This window comes from Wyeomyia smithii, chromosome 2 (genome assembly GCF_029784165.1).
Source record: "Wyeomyia smithii strain HCP4-BCI-WySm-NY-G18 chromosome 2, ASM2978416v1, whole genome shotgun sequence".
NCBI lineage: Eukaryota > Metazoa > Arthropoda > Insecta > Diptera > Culicidae > Wyeomyia > Wyeomyia smithii.
Window position 1 is genome coordinate 253,936,744 of NC_073695.1, and position 15,370 is coordinate 253,952,113.

General features: G+C 34.7%; 1 protein-coding gene across 2 annotated transcripts in view; it reads right to left on the reverse strand.

Moving 5' to 3' along the window:
- LOC129720822 (MOXD1 homolog 2-like) overlaps positions 1-15,370 on the reverse strand; it is a 429,441-nt gene that overhangs the window by 23,652 nt on the left and 390,419 nt on the right. For both annotated transcript variants that reach the window (XM_055672629.1, XM_055672630.1), the window contains one exon: positions 11,430-11,615. In XM_055672629.1, the coding sequence (XP_055528604.1) occupies positions 11,430-11,615 (186 nt within the window). The remainder of the gene's footprint in view (positions 1-11,429; positions 11,616-15,370) is intronic.

Here is a 15,370-nt window from a genome sequence, read left to right on the forward strand (position 1 = left end):
CACAAAAAAACGGGCAACCAATTTAATCGACCATTTTTGATTCGACTGAAACTTTGCATAGACGTTTCTATAGGCTAAAGATGCCATTTTGTGCTATTGGTTTAATATTTTGGAGCACGACTCATTTTTGAGAAGCTATTGAAAAATGCTATTTTGGGAAGGTATTGATGATTACAAATATTTTTAGGACCAAAACGGTTTGTTTGGTCGGTGTGACGTCTTAGGCAAATTTGTAGATATAAATTTGTCTTTCTGAAAAAAATATACACTCAGAAAAAATTCTTTTTTAAGATAAATTAAAAATTAATTATCTAAAAAAGTTCATTTTTTTAAATTTAATTTTTTTAATAAAATTTACAATAAATTAGCTAAACAATGCAATCGGACCGATCATGGAGAAACCAAGTATAAAAAGTTATGATTTTTTGAAAAAAAAAAATCATCTTTTGCCTATAGAAACGTCTATGCAAAGTTTCAGCTGAATCAAAAATGACAATTTAAAAAAAATACTACTGGGACATTTTTTGTGGAACTGCTCTGCAGTAAAAGAACGGTTGACTCTTACTGGAAACTGGCTCGACTCGCAGCCGGTAGAGCAGCAGCTCATTTTAGCACAGCAAGACTGAACAGGTGATTTATTCGATTGCAGCGTTCAACAGCAGGCGGACCAACCAGCGGACCGCGACACTACACACCATTGTTGGACATGTCAAGACGTGTTATTAATTTTATTCGGATCTGTCGCATCGCGTTTGCTTTTAGCCACCGCTTAAAACTGTAAATTCTGGAAGCTTGTGTGATCGTTATGTCTTGTTTGTTTGCTTGCAGAGTGTGCAGAGCGGAGAAAAACAAGAGAATTATAATCATCTTGTGTCATCGGTAAATGGCAATCCAAAATTACCGCTTCTATTACTGAAACTCACCGCTTCACACCATTCAATTGATTAACCACAATCGAGTGTACTCCCAAACTGATTACAAAAAAAAAAATATATTGACATAAGACAAGCTGTCGTATTTCTAGGTTAACCTTGTTGTCCTCTTCAATTATTTTATGCAAATTTCAAAATTACCGCCGTTTTCACATGTTTTCACGTTCTGTACATCCCTCAGATGAAAAACTACTCTAGTGTATATGAATTTGCTGTAAAATATTCACAGTGATTGAAACAAAAAAACAGATGATCTCGCGATTGAGATAAATTGCATAAAAATATGGCGCTGACGGAGAACCAGAATGAAAAAAAAACCCAAGACTCATGATATTTATATCATGGAGTATTCAAGCACAATTTTGCCACGAATTAAAGCGTAAGTGTATTGAAATTTTTCCGATGGGGAAGATTTGAAAAAAAGTCGGAAATTATGTTGAGGATGATAGAAGATTCCAGAAAACATTTTATTATATGCTGCATTGTATTTATTCGAATATTCCACGCAAGTTTAAATAATATTACGCATAATTTTCGTGATTTAAGTCAGAAACAATGAAAATTTAAATGATATTTCACATTATTTTCAACCAAAGTTGTGGTTAACGTCAGGAAGAACTGAAATTTAAATGAGGAAATATTTTACGTCACTTGTGATATTCAGATTTTTTTACTGTGTGGGTATTGATTTCAAATTTCCTGTTCCATACGAATTATGTACTGTAATTCGATTTTTTTTCCATTGAGATAATACGGTTTTTAGTCTCGAAGCGCTGAACAAAAAAAAAACGGTATAACTTATATACCATAAGGAAGGCCGGGTCCAAAGGTCGAAACGTCAGGCATAACACAAAGTAGCGTTTTGATCCACCGGTAAGACCTAAAAGCCATACTTTTATAGATTTTACGGTACAGTCTTTTGTTGTTATTATATTTTTTTATATTAAACTACGTCTTACGGACAATCTCTGATATAGGAGCCAAATTATTAGGATTATAACATATCTTGATATTTAGTTACGTACGAACAGTTTTGCATCAACTTGTGTTTTTAACTTGGTCTTGTTAATAGTTAAAATATCAAAATATTTATAAACCTATTTACTGATTATTGCTAATAATAGCCACTTTTGTTAGATTTTCGGCAGAAAAAGATCAAAATTGGTTAGAATGATTCTTAAAACTTTGTTATAAATATGCTGAAATATTATTACAGATTTTTCTTCAATCGTTTTATTTTAAACTGTGTTTTGCATCAAAATAGGCTTTTCCCAAAATGCATAAGTATATTTGTAATTCGTATCAAAAAACCAAGATATGTTATAATCCTGATATATTTTCTTGATCGACAACTCAGGAAGTTTTCATTTAAAACATTCTAAAGTATGATAAAATAATTTAAATTAATTCTGTTCTTATGGTTACTTTGGTATCAAGTTCAGATATATTTATGCTAGCCGTTTGTTATAACCGTTTGTTCTGGTACAGTGTATCTTGCAACCAATTGAAAAATTAAGTAAGTGTTTACCACGATGCGAAAAATTGTGATTTTATGATTCTTACTATTATATTATTTTGAAATGTGGAGCCTTGTTTTAAAAAAATAAAGATTTCTACCAATAGGAATTGAAAACCAGGCCAAATATCATCAAAAATGGGTATTTTTGGAACTGTAATAACAACTAGAGGCCAAAAAGACGTCCTATAATGTTCGCATACCCCCAACTTGGATATCTCTGTAACCAGAATAACTCGGGATGGCACATACGATTCGCATAGATTCTCTAGGATTCCTCACATTGGATTCGTGAGCGTCTTTGACTCCAGACACCATTTATAGGCACCAAGTTCAAGATGGTGACCTCAGATTTCTGTAAAAAATGTATCCTCGAAAAAATTACACACATTGCCTTCTTTACTAAAACATAAAATGTAAAATATTGTAATTAGTTCATGAAGTATTCCCAGCTTAACGAAACTCTTCCGTTAGATGCGCTTCGGTGGAAAGTCCGCAACTAACTGAATCGTCTATCCGACTCTCTTCAGCAAATAAAGTAAGTCGCTATTGTATCGTATAGTGTGAGAAGCGTGTTTGGAATCAGACACAATGGTGAAGGGTGATAGATATTGGTCTTGAAGGAAACTACCTTCCCAGTAGTTTAATTGGCCAAAACACCATGCCGGAGACATCGGAGATTACGGGTTCGGGTCCAGCATAAAATGACCAAAGATGCTAAGAGTCCGGAAATCATCCCCAGACGTCATTTTTCAGTTGGAGTTGTTGATTTGCGGCTTCAGGAAAAAAACTGGCCGAATATCACCTAATAGGGATATTTCCGTAATCGAGATGATGCACGACAGTGGTCAGAAATTCAGCTCAGGTGTAATTTTGAAATCCAAGATGGTTACTTTCGGTTTCCGGGAAACAGTCAAATATGGTTGAATAACACCTTATATTATTATTTCTGAGGCCGGGATGATATCAAGAAACCATAAATCGATCTCAGATGTCATTTTGAATTTTTTAGAGACGCCACATTATTTTCAAAAAAATGATGTAGGAGTATGGGATAAAAGTTGGTGACATGAAAATATCGATATAAGACAGTTCATTGTCATAACATTAGAGAGAATAGAGAGAATTAACCCTCTAGTGCCGGACCTCGGTAAAATCACTATGAATCTCTATCAACATTTTTTAAGTATTTATTTAAGCTTTTTGGAGGTTCGACTGAAGCGTGTCTGAACTGGGCACTAGAGGGTTAATGTATTTCTCCAGACTATCAAATTGATTAATTCCAATCGAAAATATTCCCTCACCTCTTGAAAGTAATATATTATATTAGACAGGCTGTCGTAATTTCACGTTAACTTGCGGTCGTATCTCATACACAACCTCTTGATTTCTTTAAAAATAACTAGAGGGGCTCAAGGTATAATTACAAATTACGAGGAAGTGTTTATCGACTTAATAAGTGAAACTGAGTTGTTCAAATTCGAAATTTGAAATTTGAAGACTCAACAAAAAAAAAAACAATATCGCACACAAGCTTGGGAGGCTTATGCGGTCTCGATCAACTAGATTAGTAGAGAGAATTCGTTATCGATATTGTTTTCGGCACATTTTGCATGTGTAGGATAAGTACAACGATACACCGTGCCCCAGTGCTGAGTCGAGAGAATTTCCAGCTCCAAAAGATCCTCGACCTGATCGGGAATCGAACCCGATATCACAACCGTGTGGGAGAGCTAAACGACCGACATCGCTAACCACAGAACCACGGGGACTTGAAGACTCATAAACCGTAAATTGTAAAATTAAAGTTTTTCTAAGCAATTTCAATAGAAGGACAAAATGGAAAATAAAATGAGAAAGCAAAAACAAAAACACCAGGATGACAAGAATTAAAAACAAAATCAATACTCATTAACCATAGAACACAGAATGACCATTAGTATATAAAATTGCCGTGAAACATTCTATGAGTTTCATATTAAAATAATCTGATAAGAAAATATGAAGCAAATCTGAGAAAAAAAAAAATCAAATCTTCATTTTTGGAGTTATGTACATTTTTGCTTGTAAAAAATGAGAAAACTTTGCATTGTTTAAAGATGTGCAAAATTTTTTTTTGTAACATTAAATTTATAATTTTCTAATATGATGATTGAAGGTGAAATTTTTCATCATTGATGTACTGAAGACTTCAAATAACGAACAATAAAAGTAATAATGAACAAAATCGGTTAAGTAGTTTCCGGTAATCATATATATGACAAAATTATTTTACGAAGAACAACATTCCAAGATAATCGCGTATAAAGTTTAATTTTCAGTTCATGGTGCCGTGAAAAGCGCATTTAAAATCGCTTCAAATATCATTCTATTGCTCAAATCTCTTTGAAAACTTGGGAAAATTGCTCAAGAAATTGTGTTTAAGATAGAGCATAGCATGGTTTGTTGAGCGCGTTACAAATTTTATTTCCATTTTTTAACACTTCCCCCTTCAGAAAAATCGAAAATTGGAAAATGAAGTCAGCAAATGCTCAATTTAGCAATAAGTGATTTGAAAATATCTTATCTCGGTGTTATTTATTTTTTTACTAAACTAGTCTCAAAAACGCTGAAACCTCTAAAGACCGGCAGATATCAAATAATAATAGCACTCGAAGTTTTCTTTTTTTTTAAGATTTGGGCAACTGCGACCATTATTTTGAACTTTTGTGGTATTAACTCAAAGTAAAATCTCTCTTGAAGCGTCAAGAAAAAATCAAATGAGGAAATCATTTCAATTTTAGGTACAAAATAATCAAAACCGCTTCTCAAAACCAAATAACAAAACGATTCGAAATCAGACTCTAAAGTGTCGAAAAACATTTATTCAGGTCAAAAAAAAAAGTGTGAGAAAATTACTGCAAATTCAACATGGAATCGGTGAAATATTGGCTTTTGGATACTAAAAACTCCCAAATTAAACTCCTAATCGTCCAAAAATCCTGACGAAAAAGGAAAGCATAACAAAAAATTATTCCAAAATAGAGTTAGAAACACTCTAAAATATCTTTAAAAGCTTGAAATAGGCATGTAAGAAAATGATTCCAAAATAAGCTGTAGAACGCTTCCAAACGCTTAGAAGGGCAAAAATGGAAACAGTTTATTATTAGGTAGTCACCGAAAATGTTTCTAGACATTCGAATAGGTCAAACAGGCTAAATAAAGATGTGTGTCCTTAATAAAACATGGAAAAGTCCGATAATATTTTTAGAGAGCAAAATGAGAAAATAATAAAATAGTTATAAATGAAGCTCTAACCTTCTGAAGACCGTTGGAAAACAAGAGAACCTCAAATGAAAAAACAATTTAAAATACAAATAGAAAACGTCTCTGTAAGCAAGGACGAGACACATAAAAATTACCGAAGAGATGCCGAGATTCACAAATAAATAATATTGATTATCTTAAGTGTAGAAGTCAAACGAAACGTTACTTCGGGTCAGAAAAAATATTCAAACTAAGTTATGGAGCATCACATAAAAAAATTAAAAAGAATAAAACGATTCGAAATTGAGCGAATCTAGAAATCATCGAAAAAGTTTCTTCTAGTCTGCAAAAAGGCCAAATAAATAACATTGTTTTCACGTTCTGTACATCCCTCAGATGAAAAACTACTCTAGTGTATATGAATTTGCTGTAAAATATTCACAGTGATTGAAACAAAAAAACAGATGATCTCGCGATTGAGATAAATTGCATAAAAATATGGCGCTGACGGAGAACCAGAATGAAAAAAAAACCCAAGACTCATGATATTTATATCATGGAGTATTCAAGCACAATTTTGCCACGAATTAAAGCGTAAGTGTATTGAAATTTTTCCGATGGGGAAGATTTGAAAAAAAGTCGGAAATTATGTTGAGGATGATAGAAGATTCCAGAAAACATTTTATTATATGCTGCATTGTATTTATTCGAATATTCCACGCAAGTTTAAATAATATTACGCATAATTTTCGTGATTTAAGTCAGAAACAATGAAAATTTAAATGATATTTCACATTATTTTCAACCAAAGTTGTGGTTAACGTCAGGAAGAACTGAAATTTAAATGAGGAAATATTTTACGTCACTTGTGATATTCAGATTTTTTTACTGTGTGGGTATTGATTTCAAATTTCCTGTTCCATACGAATTATGTACTGTAATTCGATTTTTTTTCCATTGAGATAATACGGTTTTTAGTCTCGAAGCGCTGAACAAAAAAAAACGGTATAACTTATATACCATAAGGAAGGCCGGGTCCAAAGGTCGAAACGTCAGGCATAACACAAAGTAGCGTTTTGATCCACCGGTAAGACCTAAAAGCCATACTTTTATAGATTTTACGGTACAGTCTTTTGTTGTTATTATATTTTTTTATATTAAACTACGTCTTACGGACAATCTCTGATATAGGAGCCAAATTATTAGGATTATAACATATCTTGATATTTAGTTACGTACGAACAGTTTTGCATCAACTTGTGTTTTTAACTTGGTCTTGTTAATAGTTAAAATATCAAAATATTTATAAACCTATTTACTGATTATTGCTAATAATAGCCACTTTTGTTAGATTTTCGGCAGAAAAAGATCAAAATTGGTTAGAATGATTCTTAAAACTTTGTTATAAATATGCTGAAATATTATTACAGATTTTTCTTCAATCGTTTTATTTTAAACTGTGTTTTGCATCAAAATAGGCTTTTCCCAAAATGCATAAGTATATTTGTAATTCGTATCAAAAAACCAAGATATGTTATAATCCTGATATATTTTCTTGATCGACAACTCAGGAAGTTTTCATTTAAAACATTCTAAAGTATGATAAAATAATTTAAATTAATTCTGTTCTTATGGTTACTTTGGTATCAAGTTCAGATATATTTATGCTAGCCGTTTGTTATAACCGTTTGTTCTGGTACAGTGTATCTTGCAACCAATTGAAAAATTAAGTAAGTGTTTACCACGATGCGAAAAATTGTGATTTTATGATTCTTACTATTATATTATTTTGAAATGTGGAGCCTTGTTTTAAAAAAATAAAGATTTCTACCAATAGGAATTGAAAACCAGGCCAAATATCATCAAAAATGGGTATTTTTGGAACTGTAATAACAACTAGAGGCCAAAAAGACGTCCTATAATGTTCGCATACCCCCAACTTGGATATCTCTGTAACCAGAATAACTCGGGATGGCACATACGATTCGCATAGATTCTCTAGGATTCCTCACATTGGATTCGTGAGCGTCTTTGACTCCAGACACCATTTATAGGCACCAAGTTCAAGATGGTGACCTCAGATTTCTGTAAAAAATGTATCCTCGAAAAAATTACACACATTGCCTTCTTTACTAAAACATAAAATGTAAAATATTGTAATTAGTTCATGAAGTATTCCCAGCTTAACGAAACTCTTCCGTTAGATGCGCTTCGGTGGAAAGTCCGCAACTAACTGAATCGTCTATCCGACTCTCTTCAGCAAATAAAGTAAGTCGCTATTGTATCGTATAGTGTGAGAAGCGTGTTTGGAATCAGACACAATGGTGAAGGGTGATAGATATTGGTCTTGAAGGAAACTACCTTCCCAGTAGTTTAATTGGCCAAAACACCATGCCGGAGACATCGGAGATTACGGGTTCGGGTCCAGCATAAAATGACCAAAGATGCTAAGAGTCCGGAAATCATCCCCAGACGTCATTTTTCAGTTGGAGTTGTTGATTTGCGGCTTCAGGAAAAAAACTGGCCGAATATCACCTAATAGGGATATTTCCGTAATCGAGATGATGCACGACAGTGGTCAGAAATTCAGCTCAGGTGTAATTTTGAAATCCAAGATGGTTACTTTCGGTTTCCGGGAAACAGTCAAATATGGTTGAATAACACCTTATATTATTATTTCTGAGGCCGGGATGATATCAAGAAACCATAAATCGATCTCAGATGTCATTTTGAATTTTTTAGAGACGCCACATTATTTTCAAAAAAATGATGTAGGAGTATGGGATAAAAGTTGGTGACATGAAAATATCGATATAAGACAGTTCATTGTCATAACATTAGAGAGAATAGAGAGAATTAACCCTCTAGTGCCGGACCTCGGTAAAATCACTATGAATCTCTATCAACATTTTTTAAGTATTTATTTAAGCTTTTTGGAGGTTCGACTGAAGCGTGTCTGAACTGGGCACTAGAGGGTTAATGTATTTCTCCAGACTATCAAATTGATTAATTCCAATCGAAAATATTCCCTCACCTCTTGAAAGTAATATATTATATTAGACAGGCTGTCGTAATTTCACGTTAACTTGCGGTCGTATCTCATACACAACCTCTTGATTTCTTTAAAAATAACTAGAGGGGCTCAAGGTATAATTACAAATTACGAGGAAGTGTTTATCGACTTAATAAGTGAAACTGAGTTGTTCAAATTCGAAATTTGAAATTTGAAGACTCAACAAAAAAAAAACAATATCGCACACAAGCCTGGGAGGCTTATGCGGTCTCGATCAACTAGATTAGTAGAGAGAATTCGTTATCGATATTGTTTTCGGCACATTTTGCATGTGTAGGATAAGTACAACGATACACCGTGCCCCAGTGCTGAGTCGAGAGAATTTCCAGCTCGAAAAGATCCTCGACCTGATCGGGAATCGAACCCGATATCACAACCGTGTGGGAGAGCTAAACGACCGACATCGCTAACCACAGAACCACGGGGACTTGAAGACTCATAAACCGTAAATTGTAAAATTAAAGTTTTTCTAAGCAATTTCAATAGAAGGACAAAATGGAAAATAAAATGAGAAAGCAAAAACAAAAACACCAGGATGACAAGAATTAAAAACAAAATCAATACTCATTAACCATAGAACACAGAATGACCATTAGTATATAAAATTGCCGTGAAACATTCTATGAGTTTCATATTAAAATAATCTGATAAGAAAATATGAAGCAAATCTGAGAAAAAAAAAATCAAATCTTCATTTTTGGAGTTATGTACATTTTTGCTTGTAAAAAATGAGAAAACTTTGCATTGTTTAAAGATGTGCAAAATTTTTTTTTGTAACATTAAATTTATAATTTTCTAATATGATAATTGAAGGTGAAATTTTTCATCATTGATGTACTGAAGACTTCAAATAACGAACAATAAAAGTAATAATGAACAAAATCGGTTAAGTAGTTTCCGGTAATCATATATATGACAAAATTATTTTACGAAGAACAACATTCCAAGATAATCGCGTATAAAGTTTAATTTTCAGTTCATGGTGCCGTGAAAAGCGCATTTAAAATCGCTTCAAATATCATTCTATTGCTCAAATCTCTTTGAAAACTTGGGAAAATTGCTCAAGAAATTGTGTTTAAGATAGAGCATAGCATGGTTTGTTGAGCGCGTTACAAATTTTATTTCCATTTTTTAACACTTCCCCCTTCAGAAAAATCGAAAATTGGAAAATGAAGTCAGCAAATGCTCAATTTAGCAATAAGTGATTTGAAAATATCTTATCTCGGTGTTATTTATTTTTTTACTAAACTAGTCTCAAAAACGCTGAAACCTCTAAAGACCGGCAGATATCAAATAATAATAGCACTCGAAGTTTTCTTTTTTTTTAAGATTTGGGCAACTGCGACCATTATTTTGAACTTTTGTGGTATTAACTCAAAGTAAAATCTCTCTTGAAGCGTCAAGAAAAAATCAAATGAGGAAATCATTTCAATTTTAGGTACAAAATAATCAAAACCGCTTCTCAAAACCAAATAACAAAACGATTCGAAATCAGACTCTAAAGTGTCGAAAAACATTTATTCAGGTCAAAAAAAAAAGTGTGAGAAAATTACTGCAAATTCAACATGGAATCGGTGAAATATTGGCTTTTGGATACTAAAAACTCCCAAATTAAACTCCTAATCGTCCAAAAATCCTGACGAAAAAGGAAAGCATAACAAAAAAATTATTCCAAAATAGAGTTAGAAACACTCTAAAATATCTTTAAAAGCTTGAAATAGGCATGTAAGAAAATGATTCCAAAATAAGCTGTAGAACGCTTCCAAACGCTTAGAAGGGCAAAAATGGAAACAGTTTATTATTAGGTAGTCACCGAAAATGTTTCTAGACATTCGAATAGGTCAAACAGGCTAAATAAAGATGTGTGTCCTTAATAAAACATGGAAAAGTCCGATAATATTTTTAGAGAGCAAAATGAGAAAATAATAAAATAGTTATAAATGAAGCTCTAACCTTCTGAAGACCGTTGGAAAACAAGAGAACCTCAAATGAAAAAACAATTTAAAATACAAATAGAAAACGTCTCTGTAAGCAAGGACGAGACACATAAAAAATACCGAAGAGATGCCGAGATTCACAAATAAATAATATTGATTATCTTAAGTGTAGAAGTCAAACGAAACGTTACTTCGGGTCAGAAAAAATATTCAAACTAAGTTATGGAGCATCACATTAAAAAATTAAAAAGAATAAAACGATTCGAAATTGAGCGAATCTAGAAATCATCGAAAAAGTTTCTTCTAGTCTGCAAAAAGGCCAAATAAATAAGGCTCCTAACGACCCTATGAGAATAACTAACTTCAATATAAAGTCACCCAAAAATACTTCCAATAAAAAAAAGACCATGTCATAACACAGTTCTTAATTATGCTCAGAATCATTATTAGGAGAGTACTCAGTACAAAATATTCCACGCTAAAAACAAATGAATAATTGGACTATTTTCAAGTTCATCATCTTGTTTGGCTTACCATTTAGATAATACCACACTGTCAAATATTACTAATATTTTGTAAGTAAAAATTTTGTTCGATTTGCTGTGTATACTTCACGGTGAGCGGAATATAGCCAAGGGAAAAAATAAATATTGCCACTGAAGAATAAATTTACACATTTTCGAATGAAATCGACATCAAAGCTAACTGTACTAATAAACGCTTACCTCTGAACCCCTCGTCCAGGCAGCCACGATCGAGTTGCACGTCAGTATCGATCGGTCAGCCTGGTAGCAAGGTCGCCCGTTCTCCCGGGACATGATTTCCAGCTCCGGCGATGAGCCCTGGCACTCGTGCAGAATGATGTGATTCAGGTACGGCACGCTGGAAGCCGAATCGAAGACCGGTTCGTACTGTAACGAGGGAAACGAAACAAGAGAAAAAAAAAAAACAAATATAAATAAAAAAGAAAAAAAAAACGGAACGGCAAAAGGTCATAAAAACACACATAACAACATCGCGTTCAAGCATATGTAAAAATTCAGAATGGAATGCAACGTGCATCTACCCGTCACTTACCCGACCGACGCGCAATGCATTCTGATTTCCGGCCGAGATTTCCGCTGGATATTACTACCTTCCTCCCTTTTCCTCCCACAAGTGGGTGGCACAGACAGAAGTGCATTTATGCGCAGACTAATGGTTTGCTTTCTGATTCTCTGATTGATATGTTTAAAATGGTACATTCGTTTTATTTGATCAATTTCAAATTGCCAGAGTAATCTGGTTGCTGTGCGCTGTCATGAGTATGTTGCCGGTCGGCACCGTGGATTGAGCGTTTTCGCAATTGAAATAATCCACGTTGCACAACACCCCGTCCTCCCACCGCCGCTCGAACCGGAGGATTGAAATCGCGTTCGTTCTTTGAGGTAGGTCGATGTGGATCCGTTCAACCGTAGGCCCTTCGACGGCGAATGGCTCTGACGGCAGCAGCAGCAACAGAGGGAAAAAAATCACCGACTATCGTTTTCATTTAATTACATTTTATTTACATTCTCGTGATTTTGCAATTAAAAATATTTAACAGCAAACAAACGAATGAGAATTTCGCCGCGCTCCGTTTGCAACTCACTTTTTATTTCGCGATTGATGGTGACGTGGTTCCCCACCGACAGGCGACAGGGTTGAGGGGGATTAGGCAAACTTCACTGCTATTGTCGCTTGTGTTGCTTGGCTGCCGAGAACAACAGCCGAAGTCTACTACAGATTATATCTGGGAGTCACGTGCAGGTTGAAGCATTGTTGGTTCGCCGAACGGGGACTGCAGCAGGGCATGCTGCACTCGTCAGCGATGGGCCTTTTTTCGTGCCACGGCCGCTCGGTGGCATTGTATGGGAAGAAATACGACCATTGCACTCGGCTAGCTGGTTGGTACCAATAATTAAAATGGCAACCTACATGTATGAATCGAACGGCGCGAGGAGACGACGAGAAAGCAAGGGCGAGGCGCGTTTCCCGGGTGAGCGGTCCGAAATGCAAGTGCCGCTGATTGCAATCTGTCTGCCTCGTGTCCCCATGTCGATTCGCTGCTAGTCGCGGTGCATAATGTATTTGGGATTAAAACGGTTGACTGGAAAGCGTTTATTGGGAGGAATGCAGAGTCGGCCACCCCGCTCGATTGAGAATGTTGTGATTACTGAATAATATTACAGGTTTATTTGATCATTCAGTTTTGTATCAATTGAACATCACTGATTTTGTATCACCCCCACCCCTAACCTAGCGAAAGACAAGAAAAAATACATCCCTGCCCACAAATACGTCCCAGTTTGTAACCCGCTGAAGGGTGAAGCGCGAATTTTTCGTCATTGTGAGAAATTACCTGCTAGTGGCGTGACCCCCAAACCCCACAACTGTCCCGGCTGGATTCCACCGCAGCCAGTCACTCGACCAGCGGCCCTGGAAATGGAACACCGGTGGCATTTATATATATATTACCCCCATGCCACAACTGGTGGCAACAAAAAAGAAAATCTACACAAAACGTTTGAATGTTGCATCCAATTTAATTGAATGTGTTCGATGCACGTCGCTCGAAGCGGTACGAAATCGTTCATTTGAAACATTTTACGAGGATGCTAAGTGGGTCTTTCGGTTCGTTGATTTCTCCTATGCTGCTGGATCGGGTGAGATTTGTGCTAACGGGTTGTTTGTTGATTGTTGCTTTAGTCGCGAACCATTGTGCGGTTCTGGAGAATTCTATGACAAGTTTCGGCCGCATCTAAACCATGTGGTAATATTTTTGAGGAATTTATTGAGTATCGATACTTTGAAGTAAAATAGACTCCCTAGCAGCATCTCTACAAGTTTAAATTTTATATGTAATTTTAACGGACATTAGTAGGTAGTCGTGATTTCGTAACTTTTCCAAAAATATGATAGGGGAAGGGGTGATAAAATGGACACCCTAAACCATTTCCCCCCTCCACAGTTTAACACTACAACTATGAATCGATAGCGCACATTAACTGAGCCACTAATGGTTAATACAAAAAATAAGAAGAAGTACTCAAATATAGTATTTTTCGTAGTTTTCATGAGCATTTTCGGAAGCAGTTTTTTGGGGGTAAAATTGACACGTGAGGGTAAAATGAACATATTGAGGTGGTAATTTGAAGACCTTGGGCGTGAACAATAATTATCCCTTCACAGATAGTAAAATGTTGTTCCATAGCACGTGATACACTTATGCCTATATATATGACCTTATCCGCAAAAAACTGAGAAATGGCGGAAGCATTTTTACGGGCATTCCGAATTTAACGGTACGTTTAGCCGCGGTCATCTGTTCATCAGTCCGAGTTTACCTTTGCGTTTTTCTGATATAAACACGAAGCATCTAGATTTTTCAATGGAGATTAACACAATTTTTCCCCATCACCATGGGCTGTTCATTTTACCCGTACATACATATTAATAAAAATACCTAAATACATCGAGAAAATCATTCAAACAATTACTAACCTTTGATGATTTCTGCTGGTTAGTAGTCTGAGTACAGATATTTTCAGAATAATCGTTATAAAATATACTAAGGTCGCTTTTTACGCGGGCTTTTTTTACGCGGATTCCGGAATTTACGTGGTTTTTTTACGCGGCACGTATCCCCCGCGTAGAAAGCGACTTTAGTGTACTATTTTACACTAGAAAAACCTTATTTTTTGTAGGAAAAAAAAATAATATCACCACCACGAATATACACGTGTTTTTTGCTTTTGTTTATTATTTTGACTGTTTGGCTGTATTCTGTCGCATACTTTGTCTCAAATAACTTTTAGTGCCTCTAAGCTAAGGTGCCAAAGAAGTTTGTACTATTTTTTAACGTAATAGTCGTGATTTAAACAGGTGTCCATTTTACCACCCCTGTTCATTTTACCCACAATTCCCCTAATACGTGTTGTTACTTGACTGGGGATGAATGTCATTGTGTTTTAAGCAACAAATTTGTTACATACGGGAGAACTTTTCGTTATTTCTTTTAAAGTAACAACTAGAAACTTTGCGTGTTCGTTTAAATTCTTGCGAATGGTAAGCCTTAATAACCTAAATGTTCCTAATTGAGTAAAAAAACCTTAATTACCAGCTAATAAAACTTTACCATTCTTATTATATAGAAATTTCTAATAATTTTCATTCATTCAGTAATCATTTTCGAATGGCCATAGAAAATTAACTAACAATTTAAAAAAAAATGATCATGTTGCAATCAAAACATTTCCTTTTTGGAGCGTCTCCTTATCAGTGGTATCATAAAAAGGTGTTTTGTTTTAATTTTTCTAAAGTAAACAGATAATTTTCTTTTGTATTTATTTAATTTGTAAAGAACGGGCTTCAAAGTTTTCAAATGGTGAAAAATGGACCACTGTGGTGGACTTTAACATTTTCATACGATATTCTTTGATACTATACCTAACAATTGTAGTAAAAGAAATCAAGTTTTTGATGCCGCGTGATGAGGAAACTCCTTAAGGAAATATAAAATTCTGATTCGCTCATCTCTAGGAAGCATAAAAGTTCATGAAGAGCATCCCTAAAAACTGTTTCCATTTCAAGCTTCTCCCTTCAAAATTATTATCAGTTCTGTAATTTCAAATTTTTACATCTAGAA